The sequence below is a fragment of the Cebus imitator genome, unplaced genomic scaffold, assembly GCF_001604975.1.
Source record: "Cebus imitator isolate Cc_AM_T3 unplaced genomic scaffold, Cebus_imitator-1.0 Scaffold18, whole genome shotgun sequence".
Lineage (NCBI taxonomy): Eukaryota > Metazoa > Chordata > Mammalia > Primates > Cebidae > Cebus > Cebus imitator.
This window is the reverse complement of record NW_016107333.1, coordinates 508,344-532,979: the sequence shown is the minus strand read 5'-3', so window position 1 is coordinate 532,979 and position 24,636 is coordinate 508,344. Positions and strand designations below refer to the sequence as shown.

The 24,636-nt window shown below is 40.2% G+C and overlaps 1 protein-coding gene across 1 annotated transcript in view; it reads right to left on the bottom strand.

Moving 5' to 3' along the window:
• CHD6 (chromodomain helicase DNA binding protein 6) overlaps positions 1 to 24,636 on the bottom strand; it is a 199,449-nt gene that overhangs the window by 26,046 nt on the left and 148,767 nt on the right. The window contains exons 25-27 of the mRNA XM_017511844.2: positions 23,222 to 23,325; positions 18,212 to 18,341; positions 16,104 to 16,164 (exon numbers count right to left, since the gene is read on the bottom strand). Coding sequence (XP_017367333.1) covers positions 16,104 to 16,164; positions 18,212 to 18,341; positions 23,222 to 23,325 — 295 coding nt within the window. The remainder of the gene's footprint in view (positions 1 to 16,103; positions 16,165 to 18,211; positions 18,342 to 23,221; positions 23,326 to 24,636) is intronic.

Below are 24,636 nucleotides of genomic sequence, written 5' to 3'. Positions count from 1 at the left end.
AAAAACAAAAAACAACAACAACAAAAAACGAGGGTGGAAAAAAAAAAAGGGAAGAAGAATATGCAACAGAGGTCATATATGGCCTTCTAGCCCAAGGTATTTACTATCTGTTCCTTTACTTACTACCCCCTGGAATACACAACACGGAGACCACTAACCTAGTACAGTAGGAATGGAGGCACCCATGACTGCCAACAGTGAAAATTCGAAATGCTCTCTTGAGCCCCTGATACCATGCAAAGACCTAAAAGAGAAAGCTCTGAGAAGCTGAAGAACAGGAGCCCATTTTCTAAATGAAATTCTCTCTTATGCAGAGCAGTGATAATAGCTAATATTACTGAGAACTATGAGTTAAGCATTGCACAAAACCCTTTACATGGCTTATCTCATTTAGTTAGCAGAACTGTCTCATTAGGTAAAAACCATTACTATGGTCATTTTACAGATGCAGAAAAGCCCTAGGAAAGTTCAATAACTTGCCCAACAACACACAGCTGGCAAGTGGCAGGGCTGGGATCCAAATACAGGTAATCTGATTTGAGAGCCAATACTTTCAACTATCAAGCTATCTAAAAAAGGACAAGAGAATCTTAGATGAAAATCTGCTTTGGAGAGTGAAAACATATTTATAACAGAAGTGGGAATACTAGCTAGTCTCCTTTGCCTGGGCCAGAATTGTCTCCTGTCATCTAATATTAATGAAGAGTGAAAACCTAGGGCTGATCTATTGTATCATTTTGAAGTGGCAGTTAAATATACCATCTTATCCTATACTACTATTTAGGTAGTTAAAAAACAACCTACTACGCCTTATATAATTTCCTGCCAGAGAGAACTTTAAAAATGTCCCCATGGCATCTGTGAAGATCATTTCAATGCTGAAATATGTAAGTGTGGTACTTCCAGCTGAGAAATGTTCTATGGCCTATAGAACGTGGCTGGCAGATCCCGGAGCTACGATGCTCCTTCTTGCCATGTACTGGTGGCTGACATGGGGATCATCATACCCCAAGTCCATGAGAGCAGGCTCCCAGCTTGGTGTGAGGCAGGCACACAGCAAATGCTAGCTTCCCTTCCAGTCCACCTAGTAGTTTCTGTTGGTACAGTTAGTTAATATGAAGAGTTTTAGGCAAAACTCTCAAGAAGGAAAGCTTTTAGTGTTTTTCTGTTCCTGTCCTCTCTTGGAGGCACTTCCTCTCTCTAGAAATGACAGAATGAAGAAGACCTCGTTTGTTGGTAGCTCAAGTGAAAAAGATGTCAGACTTTTAGTTAATAACCAGTTTAATTTGAGTGTGTGAGGTGCTGTAAGTGACAGTCCTGGGCACACAGAGGCCCTGCAATTGCTTTGTAGTCTAATATTTGCTACCTCAATTTCTGCTTACATGAATCAACTTGAAAGAAATGTTCATCTTCGAAGAGGTATGAATCAATCATCTCAGAGTGAAGGGCCCCAAAGTGCTGACAAGAATGTCAACAACAAAGGACACTGATTGGTTACAATATGCAATTTCTCCATCCTGAGAAACAGAGTCCCATGTGGGGACTCCATACATGTGGTTTGGAGTCCCATGATCCACGGCTCTCTGGCCTTGGGTAAGTTGTTTTGATCTCTCTCAAGCTCATTTCTTTTGTAAAATTGAGACAATACCTACTTTATAGGGTGACTGTGGGGCACAAATGAGTAGATGTATGTAAAGTGTGTAATCAAAAGCTGCACTGAGCAAATACCCACCAAGTGGTGGCTGGGACTGAGAAAATACTGACAAACATTCCCAACTACCAGATAGTCACTTAACATTTCTATCATTCAACTAAAGTGTGTATGGCTTAATAGCAGAACAACAGCAACAGCAGCAGCAGCAACAACAACAAAACAACAACAACAAAGGCCTACTGAGCCCCATGTCAGTTGCCAGATAGAGTACTAAGTACTTTATATGCATTTTTTCATTTATTCCTTATAAAAACCCATTTTAGACAGGAGGAACTGGAACACAGAGTTTAATAATGTTGTCCAAAATAACTCATAGTTATCAAATGGTGAAGATGGAACTCAAACCCAGAAGGTCTGACTCCAGAGGACGAGCTCCTAACTACTATGCAGTGTTGCCTCTGGAGGTAAAGTCACACTGGGCTGACTGAAAAGCACTGCCCTTAACTAAAAGTGACCTAACTCCAAGCATGCTACTTCCCCTGGGGCATGAGGCTCTGTTTTCCTCTCTGAAAGTAGGAGATCTAGTCTTCAGGCCTGGCTGCCTCCCCTACTTGGTTTTGGTGTGGGTGAGGTGGTAGCAGCAGGAGTGCAGACCAGGCAGGACCTGCAGACATGGAATTTCTTCTTTGCTCTTACAAAACCCCAGAGCCAAATGTCTCCTTGCATTTAGCTAAAGAATGAAGGTCTCCTAAGTATTAGGAACTGTGCTAGGTTCCAGGGCTGCAGCAGTGAAAAGGATGGGATTATGATCCTTCTGGACCCAGTCTAATGGTTTTAAGAGGCACATTAATAAATAGTGGACATGCAGTGTGGTAAGTGCTTTTAAACACAGTAGGAAAACAGGAAAGAGTTACCAACTCTGTCAGACCCAAATTGGGTAGGGGGAAAGTCAACCAAGAGGTGACTTCTGAGCTAGATATTGAAGGATGTACAGGAGTTTGCTAGGAGAACACAAGGGCTCTCTGTATCAAGGTGATAGGATGTACAAAGGCAGAGCTACAAAGTCCTCAGACCCCACTGTGGTTTTACTTTGCAGGAAAAACAAGCATCTTACTCTGGCATAAACTTCAGGTGGAAAGTAGATATACCCCAAATGCCATTAACATAATATTCAAGGATTTTATTATGGAAAGATTACAAAATTTAGAGAAAGAAGAGGGCAGGGGAGATACTGCTCTTCTGTCCCCTGGCTGTATGACTTTTTTGCAGTTGATTAAAATTATTTGAGCTCCCTCATCTCTACAATGGGCATAAGTAAATGCCTAACAGATGGGGAAGTGTGCTTTTTAAGTATCAAAGTATACACAAATACTAGTATTTGAGTTAACAAAATCCTCAAACTCTTTTCTTCTTTTACTCAGAAAATGCTTCAGTTCCAATCCAAGATCAAACTCTTAACTCACAAGAAGAGGGTGCTTGTTCAGTTCCTAATTAAAGTTTTCATACAATGGAATTTGGCAAGTTCCTGGCCATGACTTCATCGTTTTACGCCCAGACCCCATGGTTCACAGAGCACCTGAGATGTCACAGCCAACTAACATAGGAACTGTGGCACAGCATGGACATGCCATGCTTATTATAGCATAACTACAATAATAAGAATTGTGCATTACTTATTGCTATTTCTGTTAAAAGACATGTTCCTTTCCCCACATACTGGCTGTGATAGAGAAAGATTTTGTTTACAATTCTAGGCTCCAGACCATTCCAACCAAAATATACTTTCAGACTAACTGCTTTTGAAGATTTCTGTAGGTGCACTGAATCTGGCTGCAGGTGACATCTGCAATGATTTGCCAATCCAAAGTGCTATTGGTATTAAAACAGAAGGTGTGGGAAGCTGTAACTTAGATCATTGCAAATCTCCTTTCAAATTCTAACATCCTATGACTCTCTGAACGACATATTTTAAGAGAATAACAACCACAGTGTGCTCCAGAAGGCGCTGGAATAGAAAGGAGTCTTAAGATGATATGATATGAAAAAATATAGAGGAACTAGAGATATTTTACCTGAAAAGAACTTTAAAGAAATTAAGGTCATGAGCTGGTCTCAGTAATTTAAAATTCTATCACAGGGGAAAAACAAGAGTTTTGTTCTTTGTGGTACCAAAAAGAAAGCTAGATGGAATCCGTGGAACCAGCTGGGAGGCAGATTCCTGGTTTGGTAAAAGGAAGTATCATCCAATAATAAAACAGACTTCCTCGGAAGGCTGCATGTTCCTCTTGTTTTCCCCATGAACTCCTGGGAATCCCTAGCCTACCGGAAAGGACCCCGGCAGCCATGCTGTGGCTGGAGAGGCAACGCCACACTGAGAGACCACTTGGGCATGTACTCGGGTTCCTTGCAATGCTAAGACTCTGCCAAACTGTTAAATGTTTCCCTTTCCATGCCCAGGTCTGTGTAATTCAGGAGAACTGCTCTAATGAACAGGCTCTTTTTACACAATGCTTTGGGCTTCTTTATTTCTGCCTGAGGACAGAGCTGAAAGAAGGAAACACCAAGCAGTGTCTTCAGTGCAGTAGGTAGGGAGCAAGAGAGAAGCAGGATGGGCAGCAGGCCGGGCTCAGATGCTGGCCATCTCTCTACGAGTGTGGTTTTAGCATGAAGACTAGAAGTCAAGGTGAATCTATTTATAGTCTGTCAACCTCAGAATCTGGAGAAACCCACTTCCCATTTCATCTGCTTTTGATGATATTCTATACCCCAGGTTTTAAGGAGGTGAAGAGCAAAGAAATCATAAACATGTAAATTTTGTAAATAAATACAAAAGTAATTCCAGAGTTTAATCCTACTACATAAGAGCACTTAAGTTATTTTTACTGATTCTGCCATAGCCCTCCACTGCCCTCCTAATTGATTAAGCACGTCCAGTTTCATGTCAAAGGCTTTCAGAGGCTGGAGTCTTCATATGAGCTGCTGATGGGAGGAAGGGGCATAAATATGCACCTCAAATACTCTCCACCATCTGGTCTATGAAAAGAATATTCAACTACAGCAAAGAACACCGGAATACTCTGTCATCTAGTGGCTGTGAGAATTTGGCTAAGTCCTTTAACTTTCAGGGAGGACCTAATGTTTCCTCAGCCCTCAAATGAGGACAGTAATATCTGCTGTGCTTTCTTCACAAGGGTGAAGTGAGAATCACTTAAAACAAATGGAATAACTGGTTTGAAGAGAGTCAAGCTCCGCATGAGAATAATGTATGACTTTCATTTATTTGGTACTCGAGTTGTTTCTACAGGAAAACATGTCCCAAATTCCAGACAAAATAAATAACATAAACTAGGGACTGGAATGGCAGAACATGGATTTTAATTGTCAAGACGAGAACCTAACTTCCTTCATGTTACAAGGGTCTGAGGCTTCATGCTGATTTGCTTCAATCCATTGCTTCTCAAACCTTGAGGACACAGGGAAATGTTATCTTTGAAAAATTATTATCTATTTTAAGAAAGGGATGCCATCGTTATTGTTACAGGAGTCAGAGCTGATAGAGGCCAAAGTAAATAAATACCATACAGTCTGCAAGCTAGAATAAACAGAATAGAATAAAAAATATGAATACTTTTTGGTTAGTGATCAGGAGACTAAGAGAGATGACCCTTGCCGAGGAGTCACTTGGGGACAATGCTACAGTAACCTCTGGGATCCAGAATCTATAACATCCTAATATTTGCTCTATTACTCAAAGCTAGAGAAAATTTGGTCTTATGGCCCAGGTAAGGTTTCAGTTTGCCGCTTCTGAGACGCATTTCCCTATTCTTTAAGTACAATTAAACCCTCTAGATATTAAATATGAAACAAACATAAGAAAACTCCGAATGGTGCAAAAAAGGACAAACTAGAGACCTCAGGACCCAAGAAATAACATGATGAAAAATAAACTTTTTTTTTTGTTTTTTGCTTCATATATCCTAGATTTGGAGGTAAAGAAGCGGGCTACCTGGAAATGGCAAAGGATGCAGACAAAAGAAGCCCTCAAAAAAAAGCCTGCCAGGCGTGGTGACTCATGACTGTAATCCCAGCACTTTGGTAAGCGGAGGCGGGTGGATCACCTGAGGTCAGGAGTTTAAGACCAGCCTGGCTAACATGGTAAAACTCGGTCTCTACTAAAAATCCAAAAAATTAGCTGGTCATAGTGGTACATGCCTGTAATCCTAGCTACTTGGGAGGTCGAGGCAAAACAATCGCTTGAAGCTGGGAGGTAGAGATTGCAGTGAGCTGAGATTGTGCCACTGCACTCCAGCCTGGGCAACAAGAGCGAAACTCTGTCTCAAAATAAAAACAAAAGCCTGCTCTCTCTAGTTAAGGAGTAGGAAGAGGCAGGTTAGGAACACAGAAAATATTAAGACAATAACTGCCATACCCCAGCCCAACAATGCAGAAGAGACTGTGTCTCAACTCTACCATGGCAGCAAAGTCTGAGTGGGAGCTTAGACTTCTACTTTTTCCAGGTGGTAATAGGGTACCCCATTCCCCTGCTGGGGTGGTATCAGAAAAAGCTAAGCAGGAAGTTAGGACTTTCAACCCTGACAGGAGGTAATGTGGTCGGTCTCCCACCCCTACCCATGGTGGAGCTGAATTTCCATCCCTGCTCAACAGTAATGAGAAACATCCCCTTTAGGGGTTAATGGGAGGAGACTGGGAACATGAATTTTTGCTTCCACCTCACAGAAACAAGGTGCCCCCCACCACCTCTGTTCTCCTGCCAAGAGAGGTGTCAGAAGTCAGCTGAAAGACAATGTTTAAATAAGAACCAGAGTCTCACAATATAATGTCCAAAATGTCCAGGTTCCAATAAAAAAATCACATACCAAGAACCAAGACCTCAAACTGAATGAAAAAAAGACAAAAGAGGCCAATGCTGAGAGAAAAGGTCTTAGAATGGTCTGACATAAGAATTTAACACAGTCATCAGTGAGCCATTCTGAACACGCTTGCCACAAATGAAAAAATGGAAAGTTGCAGCAAAGAAACAAAGATCTAAAGAATCTCTGAATTCAAAGGGAAATTTTAGGTTTAAAAAGTACAATAAACTGGAACAAAAACAACAAATGCCAAAAACAAAAACCTCAAACTCTCAGCAGAAGGCTCAACAGCAGAATGGAGGAAGAAAATAATCAGTGATCTCAAGACAGAAAAATGGAAAGTACCCAATGTGAACAGGAAAAAAAAAAATGAACAGAGCCTTATAGACCCATGGGTCTATAACAAAAGATCTAATCTTCATTCTTCTATCCCAGAAGGGGAGGAGGAAGAGGACAGGGCAAAAGAAATACCTGAAGAAATCGTAGCTGAAAATGCTTCACATTCAGCAAAAGACAGAAATCAGATTTAAGATGAGTGAACTCCAAATAGGGTAAGCTCACAAAAATCCACATAAAATCATAAACTTCTGAAAACTAAAGACAAAGAAAAAAATCTTGAAAGCATCAAGAGAGAAAAGACACATTACCAATAGGGGAAAAACAACTTCAATGACAGATTTCTCATCAGAAACCATGGAAACCAGAAGAAAGTGGCACAACATTAAGAGCTGAAAGAAAAGAACTATCAACCCAGAATCCTGTATCTGGTGAAAATGTGCTTCAGGAATAAAGGGGATATTAAGACATTCTCAGACAAAGAAAAAGTAAGGATATTAAAACGTTCTCAGATGAAGAAAAACTAACAGAACTGTCTGACAGTTCTCTAGACCACCTTAAAAGAGTAGCTAAAGAGATTTCTCTAAACAGAAAGAAAACAATAAAAGAAGGAACCTTGGAACACCAGGAAGAAAAAGAACACAGTAGAAAAAAATAGGGGTAAATATAGCAGACTTTCCTTTCCCTCTTGAGTTTTCTGTTATGTTTGACAGTTGAGGCAAAAATGTTAACATTATCTGCTAAGAAACAGTTAAGACAACTACATTATAAATGGCAAAGGGTAAAGGAAAAAAATGAAATAAGGTTTTTACACTTCACCTGAACTGATAAAATGACAGTAGACTGTGATATATTACCTATAAATATATAAAACACCTAGAACCATGAAAAAGGTATTAAATACAGATAAATCACAATAAGATAATAAAAAATGCTCATGTAAACTAGAGGAAGACAGGAAAAATAAAAAAAAGTCAGAGAACACAAAGAGAAGACAATGCCTTAATGTCTCAATAATTACATTAAATGTAAATGGTCTGAATAATAGCAACTAGAAGACAGAGATTGGCAGAGTGTATTAAAGATTATGATCTACCTGTATAGGAAACTCACTTCAAATATAATAAAGGCAGGTTGAAATAAAAGAATAAAAAAGTTATAGTTATGCAAACATTAATCAAGGGAAACTAAGAGTAGCTATATTAATTTATCAGGAGTAGCTATATTAATTTATTAGATAAAGTACACTTCAGAGCAAAGAAAATTACCAGAGACAAGAGAAGGACATTATATAATGATAATAGGGTCAATCTGCCAAGAACATCTAATTCTCTCTATACATTTTTTGGCATAGAATCTCGCTCTGTTGCTCAGGCTGGAGTACAGTGGCGCAATCACGACTCACTGCAACCTCTGCCTTTCGGGTTCAAGTGGTTCTCATGCCTCAGCTTCCTGAGTAGCTGGGATTATAGGCATGTGTCATCATGCCTGGCTAATTTCGTATTTTTTGTAAAGATGGGGTTTCACCATGTTGATCAGGCTGGTCTCAAACCCCTGGCCTCAAGTGATCTGCCCTCTTTGGCCTCCCAAAGTGCTAAGACTACAGGTGTGAGTCACAGCACCTGGCAAGAACAGATAATTCTAAATATGTATGCACCAAACAGAGCTGCAAAATATGTGAAGCAAAACCCGACAGAACTGAAAGGAGAAATAAATAAATCTACAATTTGAGACTTCAATATTCTCTCAACAACTGATGAAATGACTAGACAGATAATCAGCAAGGATACAGAAAAACTCAACAGCATCAACCAACAGGACCTAGTCAACGTCTATACTGCATCCAACAAAACCAAAATGCATGCCAAGTGCCCAGTGAACATATACCAAGATATAGCATATGCTGGGCTATAAAACAAACAACAAATTTAAAACAACTGAAATTATATAGATATGTTCTCTGATTATAATAGAATTGAACTAGAGATCAGTAACAGACATGTAATGAGGAAATCTCCAAACACTTGGACACTAAATGATAAACACCTAAATAATTCACAAATCAAAAGAGGAAGTCTCAAGGGAAATTAAAAAAAAATACATTAAACTGAATGAAAGTGAAAATATAACACAGCAGAATTAATGAAACATAGCTAAAGCAATGCTGAGAGACATTTATGGCACTAAATGCATATATCAGACAAGCAGAAAAATTTCATATCAATAATACAGAAGCTCCCACCTCAAAAACCTAGAAAAGGGCTGGGCACAATGGCTCATGCCTTTAATCTCAGCACTTTGGGAGACCAAGGAGGGAGGACTGCTTGAACCCAGGAGTTCAATCTTAGCCTGGGCAACACAGCAAGCAAGACCCTGTCTCTACAAAAAAATAGAAAAAATTAGCTAGGTGTGGTGGTATGCGCCTGTGGTTCCTACTACTTGGGAGGCTGAGCTGGGGGCATCACTTGAGCCTGGAAGGTCAAGGCTGTAGTGAGCTATGATTGCATCATTGCATTCCAGTCTAGGTGAAAGAGTGAGACCCTGAGACAAAAAAAACAAAAACAAAAACAAAACAAACAAAAAAAAAACAGAAAATGCAGAGGTATATAGTAAGATTCAGTATCATAAAAACCCAGTGAAGATGTCAATTCTCCCCAAAGTGATATAAAGGTTTAATGCAATGCCTATCAAAATCCCAGCAACAGTTTCTATGGATAAGATTATTCTAAAATTTATACGGAAAGGCAAAGGAATAAGAAAAGCAAAAAAAAAACAATTTTGAAAAAGAAGAAAAAAGTGGGAGGTATCAATCTATCAAATTTTAAAGCTTATGGTATTGCTATGGCACTCAAGACCGTGCTACTGGCAGAGGAAAAGACAACTATATCAATGGAAAAGGGCAGCAAACTCAGAAATAGAGCCCACAAATATGCCAACTGCTTTAAAAATTTTTTTTATTTTTTATTTTTTGTAGAGACAAGGTCTCACTATGTTGCCCAGGCTAGTCTTGAACTCCTGGGCTCAAGGGATCCTCCCTAAAAAGACAAACTACAGGGTGGGAGAAAATACTTGCAAACCACGCATCTGACAAAACACTAATACCTAAAATATATAAAGAACTCTAGAGAATCAACATTAAAACAAACAATGAAATTAGAATATGGGCAAGGGACATAAACATTTCCCTGAAAAGGATATACAGATGGCAACCAAACACATAAAAGATGTTCAACATCATTAGCCATCAGGGAAATGCAAATTAAAACCACAACAAGGTATTATTACACACCTAACAGAATGGCTCAAGTAAAAACTAGTGACCACACCAAATGCTGGTGAGGATGGAGAATGCAGAGAAAGAGGATCTCTCATACATTGCTAGTGGGAATGGACAATGGTATAGCCAGTCTGGAAAACAATTTGGTAATTTCTTAAAAAAACAAAATACGTTAACTATGATATGACCCAGCAGTTACACTCCTGGGCATTTATCCCAGAGAAATAAAAATGTATGTTCATATAAAAATCTATATGCAAATATTTACAGAGGACTTATTCTTAACAGTCAAAAGATAGAAACAATGCAGATGTCCTTCAATGGATGAATGGTTGAACAAACTGTGGTCAGTACTACTCAGCAGAGAAAAGGATGAACTGCTGATACAGACAACCAGCTAGGTGAATCCCCAGGGAATTTTGCTGTGTGAAAAAGCCAATCCCCAAAGTTTACATACTGTATGATTCTACTTGCAGAACATTCTTAAAGTGACAAAATCATAAAAAATAGAGAACAGATGAGTGGTTGCCAGGAATTTAAAGAGGGGTGAAGGCAGAAGGAAGATGAATCTTTGTGGTCATGGAAATGTCCCGTATCTTGACTCAATCCATATCAGTATCCTGGTTGTGATATTGTACTACAATTTTGCAAGATGCCNAGACCAGCCTGGCTAACATGGTAAAACTCGGTCTCTACTAAAAATCCAAAAAATTAGCTGGTCATAGTGGTACATGCCTGTAATCCTAGCTACTTGGGAGGTCGAGGCAAAACAATCGCTTGAAGCTGGGAGGTAGAGATTGCAGTGAGCTGAGATTGTGCCACTGCACTCCAGCCTGGGCAACAAGAGCGAAACTCTGTCTCAAAATAAAAACAAAAGCCTGCTCTCTCTAGTTAAGGAGTAGGAAGAGGCAGGTTAGGAACACAGAAAATATTAAGACAATAACTGCCATACCCCAGCCCAACAATGCAGAAGAGACTGTGTCTCAACTCTACCATGGCAGCAAAGTCTGAGTGGGAGCTTAGACTTCTACTTTTTCCAGGTGGTAATAGGGTACCCCATTCCCCTGCTGGGGTGGTATCAGAAAAAGCTAAGCAGGAAGTTAGGACTTTCAACCCTGACAGGAGGTAATGTGGTCGGTCTCCCACCCCTACCCATGGTGGAGCTGAATTTCCATCCCTGCTCAACAGTAATGAGAAACATCCCCTTTAGGGGTTAATGGGAGGAGACTGGGAACATGAATTTTTGCTTCCACCTCACAGAAACAAGGTGCCCCCCACCACCTCTGTTCTCCTGCCAAGAGAGGTGTCAGAAGTCAGCTGAAAGACAATGTTTAAATAAGAACCAGAGTCTCACAATATAATGTCCAAAATGTCCAGGTTCCAATAAAAAAATCACATACCAAGAACCAAGACCTCAAACTGAATGAAAAAAAGACAAAAGAGGCCAATGCTGAGAGAAAAGGTCTTAGAATGGTCTGACATAAGAATTTAACACAGTCATCAGTGAGCCATTCTGAACACGCTTGCCACAAATGAAAAAATGGAAAGTTGCAGCAAAGAAACAAAGATCTAAAGAATCTCTGAATTCAAAGGGAAATTTTAGGTTTAAAAAGTACAATAAACTGGAACAAAAACAACAAATGCCAAAAACAAAAACCTCAAACTCTCAGCAGAAGGCTCAACAGCAGAATGGAGGAAGAAAATAATCAGTGATCTCAAGACAGAAAAATGGAAAGTACCCAATGTGAACAGGAAAAAAAAAAATGAACAGAGCCTTATAGACCCATGGGTCTATAACAAAAGATCTAATCTTCATTCTTCTATCCCAGAAGGGGAGGAGGAAGAGGACAGGGCAAAAGAAATACCTGAAGAAATCGTAGCTGAAAATGCTTCACATTCAGCAAAAGACAGAAATCAGATTTAAGATGAGTGAACTCCAAATAGGGTAAGCTCACAAAAATCCACATAAAATCATAAACTTCTGAAAACTAAAGACAAAGAAAAAAATCTTGAAAGCATCAAGAGAGAAAAGACACATTACCAATAGGGGAAAAACAACTTCAATGACAGATTTCTCATCAGAAACCATGGAAACCAGAAGAAAGTGGCACAACATTAAGAGCTGAAAGAAAAGAACTATCAACCCAGAATCCTGTATCTGGTGAAAATGTGCTTCAGGAATAAAGGGGATATTAAGACATTCTCAGACAAAGAAAAAGTAAGGATATTAAAACGTTCTCAGATGAAGAAAAACTAACAGAACTGTCTGACAGTTCTCTAGACCACCTTAAAAGAGTAGCTAAAGAGATTTCTCTAAACAGAAAGAAAACAATAAAAGAAGGAACCTTGGAACACCAGGAAGAAAAAGAACACAGTAGAAAAAAATAGGGGTAAATATAGCAGACTTTCCTTTCCCTCTTGAGTTTTCTGTTATGTTTGACAGTTGAGGCAAAAATGTTAACATTATCTGCTAAGAAACAGTTAAGACAACTACATTATAAATGGCAAAGGGTAAAGGAAAAAAATGAAATAAGGTTTTTACACTTCACCTGAACTGATAAAATGACAGTAGACTGTGATATATTACCTATAAATATATAAAACACCTAGAACCATGAAAAAGGTATTAAATACAGATAAATCACAATAAGATAATAAAAAATGCTCATGTAAACTAGAGGAAGACAGGAAAAATAAAAAAAAGTCAGAGAACACAAAGAGAAGACAATGCCTTAATGTCTCAATAATTACATTAAATGTAAATGGTCTGAATAATAGCAACTAGAAGACAGAGATTGGCAGAGTGTATTAAAGATTATGATCTACCTGTATAGGAAACTCACTTCAAATATAATAAAGGCAGGTTGAAATAAAAGAATAAAAAAGTTATAGTTATGCAAACATTAATCAAGGGAAACTAAGAGTAGCTATATTAATTTATCAGGAGTAGCTATATTAATTTATTAGATAAAGTACACTTCAGAGCAAAGAAAATTACCAGAGACAAGAGAAGGACATTATATAATGATAATAGGGTCAATCTGCCAAGAACATCTAATTCTCTCTATACATTTTTTGGCATAGAATCTCGCTCTGTTGCTCAGGCTGGAGTACAGTGGCGCAATCACGACTCACTGCAACCTCTGCCTTTCGGGTTCAAGTGGTTCTCATGCCTCAGCTTCCTGAGTAGCTGGGATTATAGGCATGTGTCATCATGCCTGGCTAATTTCGTATTTTTTGTAAAGATGGGGTTTCACCATGTTGATCAGGCTGGTCTCAAACCCCTGGCCTCAAGTGATCTGCCCTCTTTGGCCTCCCAAAGTGCTAAGACTACAGGTGTGAGTCACAGCACCTGGCAAGAACAGATAATTCTAAATATGTATGCACCAAACAGAGCTGCAAAATATGTGAAGCAAAACCCGACAGAACTGAAAGGAGAAATAAATAAATCTACAATTTGAGACTTCAATATTCTCTCAACAACTGATGAAATGACTAGACAGATAATCAGCAAGGATACAGAAAAACTCAACAGCATCAACCAACAGGACCTAGTCAACGTCTATACTGCATCCAACAAAACCAAAATGCATGCCAAGTGCCCAGTGAACATATACCAAGATATAGCATATGCTGGGCTATAAAACAAACAACAAATTTAAAACAACTGAAATTATATAGATATGTTCTCTGATTATAATAGAATTGAACTAGAGATCAGTAACAGACATGTAATGAGGAAATCTCCAAACACTTGGACACTAAATGATAAACACCTAAATAATTCACAAATCAAAAGAGGAAGTCTCAAGGGAAATTAAAAAAAAATACATTAAACTGAATGAAAGTGAAAATATAACACAGCAGAATTAATGAAACATAGCTAAAGCAATGCTGAGAGACATTTATGGCACTAAATGCATATATCAGACAAGCAGAAAAATTTCATATCAATAATACAGAAGCTCCCACCTCAAAAACCTAGAAAAGGGCTGGGCACAATGGCTCATGCCTTTAATCTCAGCACTTTGGGAGACCAAGGAGGGAGGACTGCTTGAACCCAGGAGTTCAATCTTAGCCTGGGCAACACAGCAAGCAAGACCCTGTCTCTACAAAAAAATAGAAAAAATTAGCTAGGTGTGGTGGTATGCGCCTGTGGTTCCTACTACTTGGGAGGCTGAGCTGGGGGCATCACTTGAGCCTGGAAGGTCAAGGCTGTAGTGAGCTATGATTGCATCATTGCATTCCAGTCTAGGTGAAAGAGTGAGACCCTGAGACAAAAAAAACAAAAACAAAAACAAAACAAACAAAAAAAAAACAGAAAATGCAGAGGTATATAGTAAGATTCAGTATCATAAAAACCCAGTGAAGATGTCAATTCTCCCCAAAGTGATATAAAGGTTTAATGCAATGCCTATCAAAATCCCAGCAACAGTTTCTATGGATAAGATTATTCTAAAATTTATACGGAAAGGCAAAGGAATAAGAAAAGCAAAAAAAAAACAATTTTGAAAAAGAAGAAAAAAGTGGGAGGTATCAATCTATCAAATTTTAAAGCTTATGGTATTGCTATGGCACTCAAGACCGTGCTACTGGCAGAGGAAAAGACAACTATATCAATGGAAAAGGGCAGCAAACTCAGAAATAGAGCCCACAAATATGCCAACTGCTTTAAAAATTTTTTTTATTTTTTATTTTTTGTAGAGACAAGGTCTCACTATGTTGCCCAGGCTAGTCTTGAACTCCTGGGCTCAAGGGATCCTCCCTAAAAAGACAAACTACAGGGTGGGAGAAAATACTTGCAAACCACGCATCTGACAAAACACTAATACCTAAAATATATAAAGAACTCTAGAGAATCAACATTAAAACAAACAATGAAATTAGAATATGGGCAAGGGACATAAACATTTCCCTGAAAAGGATATACAGATGGCAACCAAACACATAAAAGATGTTCAACATCATTAGCCATCAGGGAAATGCAAATTAAAACCACAACAAGGTATTATTACACACCTAACAGAATGGCTCAAGTAAAAACTAGTGACCACACCAAATGCTGGTGAGGATGGAGAATGCAGAGAAAGAGGATCTCTCATACATTGCTAGTGGGAATGGACAATGGTATAGCCAGTCTGGAAAACAATTTGGTAATTTCTTAAAAAAACAAAATACGTTAACTATGATATGACCCAGCAGTTACACTCCTGGGCATTTATCCCAGAGAAATAAAAATGTATGTTCATATAAAAATCTATATGCAAATATTTACAGAGGACTTATTCTTAACAGTCAAAAGATAGAAACAATGCAGATGTCCTTCAATGGATGAATGGTTGAACAAACTGTGGTCAGTACTACTCAGCAGAGAAAAGGATGAACTGCTGATACAGACAACCAGCTAGGTGAATCCCCAGGGAATTTTGCTGTGTGAAAAAGCCAATCCCCAAAGTTTACATACTGTATGATTCTACTTGCAGAACATTCTTAAAGTGACAAAATCATAAAAAATAGAGAACAGATGAGTGGTTGCCAGGAATTTAAAGAGGGGTGAAGGCAGAAGGAAGAAGATGTGGTTATAAGACAGCAACATGATGAATCTTTGTGGTCATGGAAATGTCCCGTATCTTGACTCAATCCATATCAGTATCCTGGTTGTGATATTGTACTACAATTTTGCAAGATGCCACTATGAGGGCAAACTGGATAAACGGTATATGTGATTTCTGTATTATATTTTACAACTACATATCAAATATACAGTTATCTCAGAATAAAAAGTTTAATTACAATAAAAATGCAATGCAGTCTGTACATGTAAAATTTTCATAATAAAATGTTGGGGAAAATGCAACGTAATTGTAGCAATGCGATCAAGTTCCCCCAGATCACTACCAGGATGGGGATTTCTTTCTTAATATGAAAGACAGTGTGGATGACTAAAATTGCACATTTGACTCACCGTTTGTTTCTGGAGGCCATCTACTTTGTCCTCAGCATTGTCTTCTTTATCTGTGTTGCCTCTAAATAAAAGTAAAAAAAAAAAGGCATCACATACTACCTAGGCCCCCTTATCCACAGTTTCAATTACCCTGGTCAAGCAACAGTCCAAAAATACTCAGATATTTTGGGGGAGAGAGAGAAATCACATTCATATAACTTTTATTACCGTATATTGTTATAACTGTTCTATTTTATTATTATTGTAGTTAATCCTTTATTGTCCTGAATTTATAAATTAAACTTCACCACAGGTATGTTTACAGAGGAGAAAACACAGTTTATCCAGGGTTTGGTATTATCTGAAATTTCAGGTACCCCCGTGGATAAAAGGGGACTTCTGAGTCAGTCCTCTGCAGCCATGGAGGATTGGTTCTCGGATCCTCAGGGATACCAGTTATCAGCAGATGATCAAGATCCTTGATTGGCCCTCTGTATCTGAGAGTTCTGCATCCACAGACAAGAGGGCTGACAATAGATCCCTTCCTCTGTAGGCATTCCAAGTCTTAGTTTTTCCTTCTCTTGTGGGAGAACTCAAGAGACACTGAGAATGAGAGAAACTATCACCAAACAGTCATCAATTCTACAGGCAAGGATCTTTATTCAACTGAGATGGCAGGCATGAGGCTCCAGCTTCACATCTTCTCAGGCAAATTCTGAAAAAGGTAATTTCTGCCCATCAAGAGTCATCTGAACATGTGACTCTGATAAAAGAACACACTCTAGAAACTGAAGGCTGTGCATCCCAAATGAGGCCTAATGTTGCAACTCCCTGGTCACAGTATGATGGATCTTCCCACAGAATCGCACTTGGCACAAATCAGTCATTGGAAGGGAGGTCTGCTGCCACTGGTTAAGAAGGACATTTTCCCCTTGTTACCATCAGACCCTTGATGCTAGGTCAGCTGCCTAATGTCTTCTCTTTTGTGAGCTTAACTATTGCTGATGCTTCCCTATTTTACAAAGATTCCCTTAAAAACTGACTTCGATTGAAATAGTCCTGTCCCAAATTATTCTTGTACTTGCTGCCCAAGTTCTAGAGGCAAGATAAGCTCCTGGCTTTACTGCTTAACCACAGAAAGAAAAGACACCCCACAAAAAAAAGCCTTTATGCCACCTTCAGGCACACATTCAGGGAGTGTTTTCCCTGAATCAGTGAATGTAACATGAGAATCGCCAGTCACGTGGGCCTTTGTTAATATCTCCCAGAATGCATCTCTGTTATCTGTCCACAAGAAACACGCTGGGGCAGCTGAAGTGTTGGTTAGGGACTAAGGACAGATGGAAAATGCACTGCACACTTTTCTTGGCCTGAGCAAATAGAGGCTCCTGGCAGTGTCACGCTCTCAGGCCTGGCCACAGCCCTGGGCAATGCAAAGCAGTATCTGCTACCTTTGGGGAGAAACTAAGAGATAAATCCTAAGAGATAAGCTAAGAGATAAATGCTATGTTTTCAAAAATATATATAGATATATAATTCGGAGAACTACAATTTTTAGCCATTTATTTAGCTTTCCTATGTATTTATGTCAAGAGTAAATAAAAATGAGTCAAAGGAGATGCCTTCCATATTTTTTTGCACACAATCCATGGACAAGCTGAAATGTCATCACCATCAAGGAGCGATGGTCATCCTGGTCATGGACTCTGCAATTCTTAGACAGTATTGGAATTTCATCTGAGGAACTGCAATTCAAAGTCAGGAAGGCCGTACTTGTGTCTGTTCTTAGCTTTCTGTCAGGTATAGAGGTCTGAGCTCTTCCACAGGAATCCTCTGACCAGACAAGAGATGGGCATGGTTAGAAAGCTGGGCATGGTTTGGCAGCCTGGAAAACTCATGAGGAACAGAAACCAGTATTTGGTTCAAAGTGCTTGGAAGTCCAAGAGCAGGTCTGAGGCAGAGTAGGGTGTAACCAAATAGCAATTATGAAAAACAATGGCATTTCGGCAAGGTGTAGGGAGATGCCTGACACTGAGGGAGAGACACAAAGAGTGCTGGGTGTATGAGGAAGGGGTCACAGATCAGTGGCATGGCACATCACATCAGTGCTGGCCTACGTGACTTCTCACCTTTCAGGAATGTCTGAGGTCCCATCCGTAACACCCTGTTCTGCAGAAAGGGACTTCTCATCTGGCATCCCAACTTTCTCCAGGAAGCAAAGTGCTGGGTCTGCTCGCATGGCATTGTACCTTTCATACCCTGAAAAACAGTGGTGAGAAATGCCAGAAGTCACATCAGAACTCACAACATTTGCTTTGGGTCCTAGTCTTTTTATTTTCCTTATTTAGTAAAGAACAAAACAAACACAAAAAGTACTTATTTAAGATTAATAAGATCCTATAAGACTATCAGGGAAAAATCCTAGAGCTAAAAGCAGACACCTTTCAGTAGTGTTTGACCAACAAACAATGGCTTACAGAAATACTCAGTGTCCTCGAAAAGATGCAATTGTATAGATACAAGCCTCATGTTTGCTGCTTCTTGTCAGTTGGTTTTGCAACTTCTTCCCCCATCCTCAACTCTGGATACCTTGTTATGTCTTTAGTGACCCTTGTTTTCTTATAGTTCATTTTTTTTCCTTATAGTTCATTTATATCCTACATATCGGAAAGGGAAGCTGAACAACATGATGGAAAGCAGGACTGAAATATAAAGAGAACTATGATGACTGATTACTGGATTAAGACAGACCTGTGGCCTCTGCATCACAAACTCCGTACAAATCCTAATCTATGCTGGCCAGGGCTTTGGAACTGCTCCTCACCACATCCCAAAGTTAACAACAGTGTTTTGACCCAGAAGAGGGGCCTCAAAAAGGAAGCAAAACAATTAAAATAATCCCCCTTTTCAGTTTGATAAAGTCTATGTGTGAGGATTTATTTTATTGAACCTAATGTGCTCTTATTTAATGTACTCTTATTTTATTGAACCTCATGTACACTCAGCATTTGGCCACATAAAAGGCAGGGAGTCCCCATCACAGGAGATGGAAGAGCTGAGTGTAAGTGAGAACTAGCCTGGGTCTTAGAAACAAACCTGATTTTACTGTGTTTGGTATTTCATTTCTATCTTGGTTTGTTCTTGCATCACTGTTGACGCAGTTGTATCTTTCACGCTGTAGGTAGCACATGGTTCTTTTCCCTCAGGAGCTGTGGGTAGCTGATCTTTTAATCCACAGTGACTCTCCTGCTATCTCCACGACAGGTGCTGCCCACATAGGTACCTGGCACGAGAAGCTCTGCGGTGCCTTATGTTCTTTACTCACTTATTCTTTAGGGTAATTACTTGATTGCCCTAAGTCTCTCTTATGAGGTCATGAGCTTCCTAGGAGGAGAACCTGTATCTGTTTCACTCATCATTATTTAGCTAGTATCTAGCAAAGGGCCTGATACTGTACAGACTCAACAAACAACTGGCCAGATGAGTCGGTTTTGCCTACATTCTTTCTCTTCCAATCACTGTTGTAGGAAGAACCACTCTCACCCTTTCCCCATGTTCCTGCCTCAGCTCACATCAAAACAGAAACTTCTCCAATACTCCTGCTCCGAAGGAGATTCCAGCCAGTTTATCCACCTGCTTCTCATGATGAGAGGGGTAATTTATATGACAGGTGAGATGGTGAAATCCTTCTCTTACTGTCCCCTTACTACTGAGGGAAGCCAAGTGTTCAGGAGTATACACCTTCGCACTCTGTGCTCAGGCATGGAGCAGGCTGGGATGCTCCCTGACCTGGGCAAGGTTCTATTCTGTAGACTTTCTCTTGTCATGTGTAGATCTGAAGCCTAGAGGCAGATTCTGTATTTTTATTTCTCAATTAGCTGTGAAGCTGGAGGCAAGGAAGAGTGACTGATTCAGTCCCCTAGAAAACCTTATCAACTGTCCTGAAAAGAGGCCAGTAGGAGCTGCAACAGCAATACAAAGACAAACAGCAACGTGACAGGCCTGTGAAGGGGTGTCGGCTGCCTGCTTCTTCTTTCTTCTCACTTAGTCTATAAGCTGCTCTCTAAGAATAGCATGCCTGATACACACCTTCCCTGCCAGGTGAATCGACAGAAACTTTTAAATGAGGAGCAAGGTTTAAAGTGAAAAGAGTTAGGTATACCTGGCTTTAGCTATCAACTTCGCTACTTACTAAAGAAAGGGGTGGTCAGATGTGCTACCTAGATGAAGACAGGTCTAAGCCTTAAATCATGGAATAGACAGCACCCCGCTAGGGGCAGGATCAGATTCGGAGCCTAGAGGGTGCCAAGGAGGATGGGCCCACGAGGCATCTGTCCAACCTCATCTAAGTTGACTCCAATGTAACAATCCAACTAAACTGATCTGGCCTTATGTAGAGTCTGGATTTATGGCTTAGGATCAGTCTCCAAGCACATGAGAATAGAGGTTGTTTCTTCTTCTGTCTTTATACCGTTATCTGCTAAACTCATCCTGTACAACAAGACACTTAGAAATGGTTCAAATCACCTTCAAGGCATCTGCCCCTCAGCCCTAGCTGTAAATTCCAAGCTCGCTTCAACTAGCAATCTGTGAGAATCTGAATGGAATTGAGTGAAGTATCATCTTAACATTGTGTGATCGGGAAACGCAAATTAATTTATATTCTGCAAAACTGCTTCAATGAACAGAAGAGTTTGGGAATGACCTTATGGATCATCTGGGTTGACTCTCTATCTTCAGTATGAGACTAAGAGAGCCACTGATTAATCCTAATACCTGGAACCGTGATTAGGGTTAGGAAACTAAAAGGTAGAGCACCAATAATAACTTGTCTTTTCTAGGTGGTCACACCTGTGAGATGTTAAGATGATGCTTCATCACTCAATTCTATTCAGGTTCTCAGATTGCCAGTTGAGGTGAACTTGGACCTCCTTCTGAGGCTATGTCCTTTGCATGAGAATATTAATTTTTATCTTCCTGATGAGTTATATCTATCATCATTGTGTAATAACCCCCTTTCTTCCAAATTGTGTTTTGTGCCTCACAGACCGTGTGATATTGATTTGCCTTACTGGGTTGTTGGCAGCATTTTCTGGGCATGTCTTGTTTCACCTCTTGGATGTCAACTTCACTCTGTCTTCTATGTCTCATCTTCTCTTTCATGTCTTCATCTCTTTATTTCTCAGGGATATGTTTCTTTAGCTCTGCTTTCTTGGGCTAGAGAGCTTTTTCTTGCTTCCGTTTGCTGGAGGGGCAACCCTTTCAAGGTCATGTTTCCCATTTCTGTGGGTATTAAAACTCCAGTCTCTCTGGTCCACTATCATATTGGCCCCTAAGCTTTCAGTTCTGCCTTTAAATGACTTTTGCACTTGGGGACTTTCCCTTATATCTTCCAAGTCCTGATTCGCCTTGGCTTTTGGTATGTCTATGGTGGGTGTATTGGGATGGAGGAGGAAGTAGCAGCACGTAAATTCTACCTGTCATGCTGCTGGGACTTCTCTTTTCACACCATGTTGTCACCATGCAGGGATTTGGCAATGTGCCCCAAAACCACCACTGAAATGAGACCTAGGGTCACTAGGCCTTCCCACACACACCAAATTCAGATACTCTGGAATCTGGGTGCCTTTAGCAGCCTGTCATCTTCTGGGGTCCTTCCAAAACTAGATTAAACCAAGTCTGGGTAGCACTGTGGTACCTTGTGACTAACAGGGAGGTCACACACTTCTTTCCACTCTGGAGCGGAGTTTTATTCCTGCACTGTCCAACAGAGCAGCCACTAGCCACATGGGGCTATTTAATTTAAATTAATTAAAAGTACATAAAAATACACTTGCTCAGTTACATTAGTCACATTTTAAGTGCTCAATAGTGGCTTCTGCAGCAGACAGTGCAGAATTAGGACATTTCTATCACTGCATGTAGTTCTACTGGACAGCACTGCTTTAGTCTAACCCCAGTGGTTTGACACAGGGTTCTCAGCAGCACTGCACTCTCAATACCAGTATCCAAATTTTGAGTGGATTCCAAATTAAAATATATATAGGCATGGTTGTTACTTAAGTGTAGCTGGTTAGCCTGTAAAAGTTGAAGAATTCCCTTTAAAGAGCATGCATTAGAAAGTTAACAACCTTCCAAAGGCAGAGTAATATGGGAGAGTGGAATAGCACCCAGCACCTCTTAGGTACCAAGCACTGTTCTAGGTGGTCTACATTTAATGTAATATTTAATCTTTAAATAGCCCCTAGGTAGGCTGTTTTGATACTATACGTTCTCCATTGTATATGTGAAAAATAAGTCAGAGAAGCTTATGACTTGCCCAATGTCACACATTTACTAAGTAGTGAAGTTGACAGCTAAAGCCAGGCATACCTAACTCTTCACTTTAAGCCTTGCTCCTCATTTAAAACTTTCTGTCGATTCACCTGGCAGGGAAGGTGTGTATCAGGCATACTATGGGTGACTATCACTTGACACTTTCATCATTCATTTTAATGGCTGGCAGCTGGCTGAAAGCAAGGGCAGCTGTTTAAAACACTGCTAGAGGTGAAGAAAGGAGGCACTTACTTCAGTTTTTCCAAGTGTTTAGAAAACCTCTCAGTCCCTTTTAGTTGCTTGATTACCACATTTTTAAAAAAGATCATCTATTTTATCTTCTATGCTTAGTTTTTAAAATGCCAATGGGGTAAAAGATATACACTAGGAATATGTAGATTATCTAGAATGACCTTAGAATTCTACACATATATGAAATGTTGAAACTCAGCATTTCCCACCATTAATTTACTCCTTCATTCAAGAAACAATGGGTGCCTACTAGGTGCCAGGCACTGGAACTATTAGAGGTAGCCACATATCTGACAGCATGGACAGGCAAGGGAGGAAGATACACACCAAACAGGTTCTTTGTGGCCTTAATGTTTCCTAATAATACAATATTCATACTATTATTGTGAGCCATATATTTATCTGGTGGAAATTCCAAGGGGGCAGTGGTGAGGGTCTACTCTCTAAGATGAATGTGTAAGAGAATGATGGAGGAGTTTTGCAGAAACATGCTGAGCTTAGTCGGAGCGCCTGAACTCATCCTTCCGGGGGGAAACTGATCCAGAAGGGAACACCTTCAGAGAAATACACACCATGCTTGAACACGCCAATGAGAAGGGACTTATCGGCCTCAGCATCCCACCAATCCACGGGGATCTCCATGTAGTCGATGTCAGGCAGAGGCACGTCCAGCTCCCTAGGGAAGGAAGGGCATAGACTCAAAACAACACAAAAGTTACTGGCCCAACCCTGGTATTAGGCTACAGTCCTAGTTACATGCTGAGATGCTAAAGTAACAATAAACAAAAGGGTTAGGAAGGCCGTGGCTCACTGTTTCTCAACCAGGGCTTTGCATCAGAATCACTTAGGGAGTGATTTAAGCATAAGTACTTGATTTCCGGGCTCTACCTTTGACTGACTGAGCCAGTTACACAGTCTTGAAGCACCTCTTGGAGAACCCAATCTCAGCTGGTCTAGGGTGGCATCTTGAGATCCACATGTATGGAGTTCTGATGTGCACCTCATGTGAACCACAGCAAACGCCATTGATATATTGGATCTCTGAAGGCAGAACTTCCCCAAACAGTTGAATGCATACATGATTGAATGTTTAAGACAGTGCCCAAATCATCTTGGCTCAGTATGTTGCCTCAACAAGTAGAGATCTTAAGCACCATTTGAGAACAAAAGTCCACACTGCAACAACTGGGGATATCAGGAGGGCCTTTCAGAGGCTGACTGCCATAACAGGTGGCACCTCCTGGCAGTGGTCTATTAGGTCAAAATTGATCACAAACTGTATTGCTCCTGGCCAGAGGGATGCACATAACTCACTCTAGGGCACAGACATGCGAGTTTAGCCCCTCTCTGAGTTTCTGTCCATGTGTTGAGAGCTCACATACATCCTAAGTTCATTGTCTTCATTCATCTGAGTACAGTTCCTTGCTCTTTAAAGCTTTGGGGCTTAGGGAATAGCATGTACCTCGATGGCTCCTCCCTCCCCCTCCAGCTGCCTATGAAGTTTCTTCTATCAGGCTCTTACTGTGACACAGTACTGACTGCTCTTTGCCAGGTCCAGCTCCCTCTGTGGGGATAGTGTTTCCCGGCCCTCACCTTTCCAGTACCCAAGGCTCTGCCTGCACAGAGCCATGGCTGAATGACTTTTCTGGAATGAACTGCTGTTCATGCCTCGTGGCAATTTCTCCACAATAAGATAGTCAACCTGAATAGGAGAGTGAGAGATAGAGGAATGCAGAGGAAGAAAGAGGGTGGGCAGCGGACTTACTCTCTCTATGTTCTACCCAGCTACCACCTATGACTTCCTACACATGACAGAGTAAATTCAGAGTACTGCTGCCAGGTAACACCTGATGGAAATCATCAGGCTGAATTCTGCTGCATTTCTATGACTCAAATTGAACCTGTCTACCAAAACACATAGACTCCCTGTCCCTGCTGGAAATTACAGCAGTGACTCTGGAAGGCATAGAAAGTGATAACAGTTGCT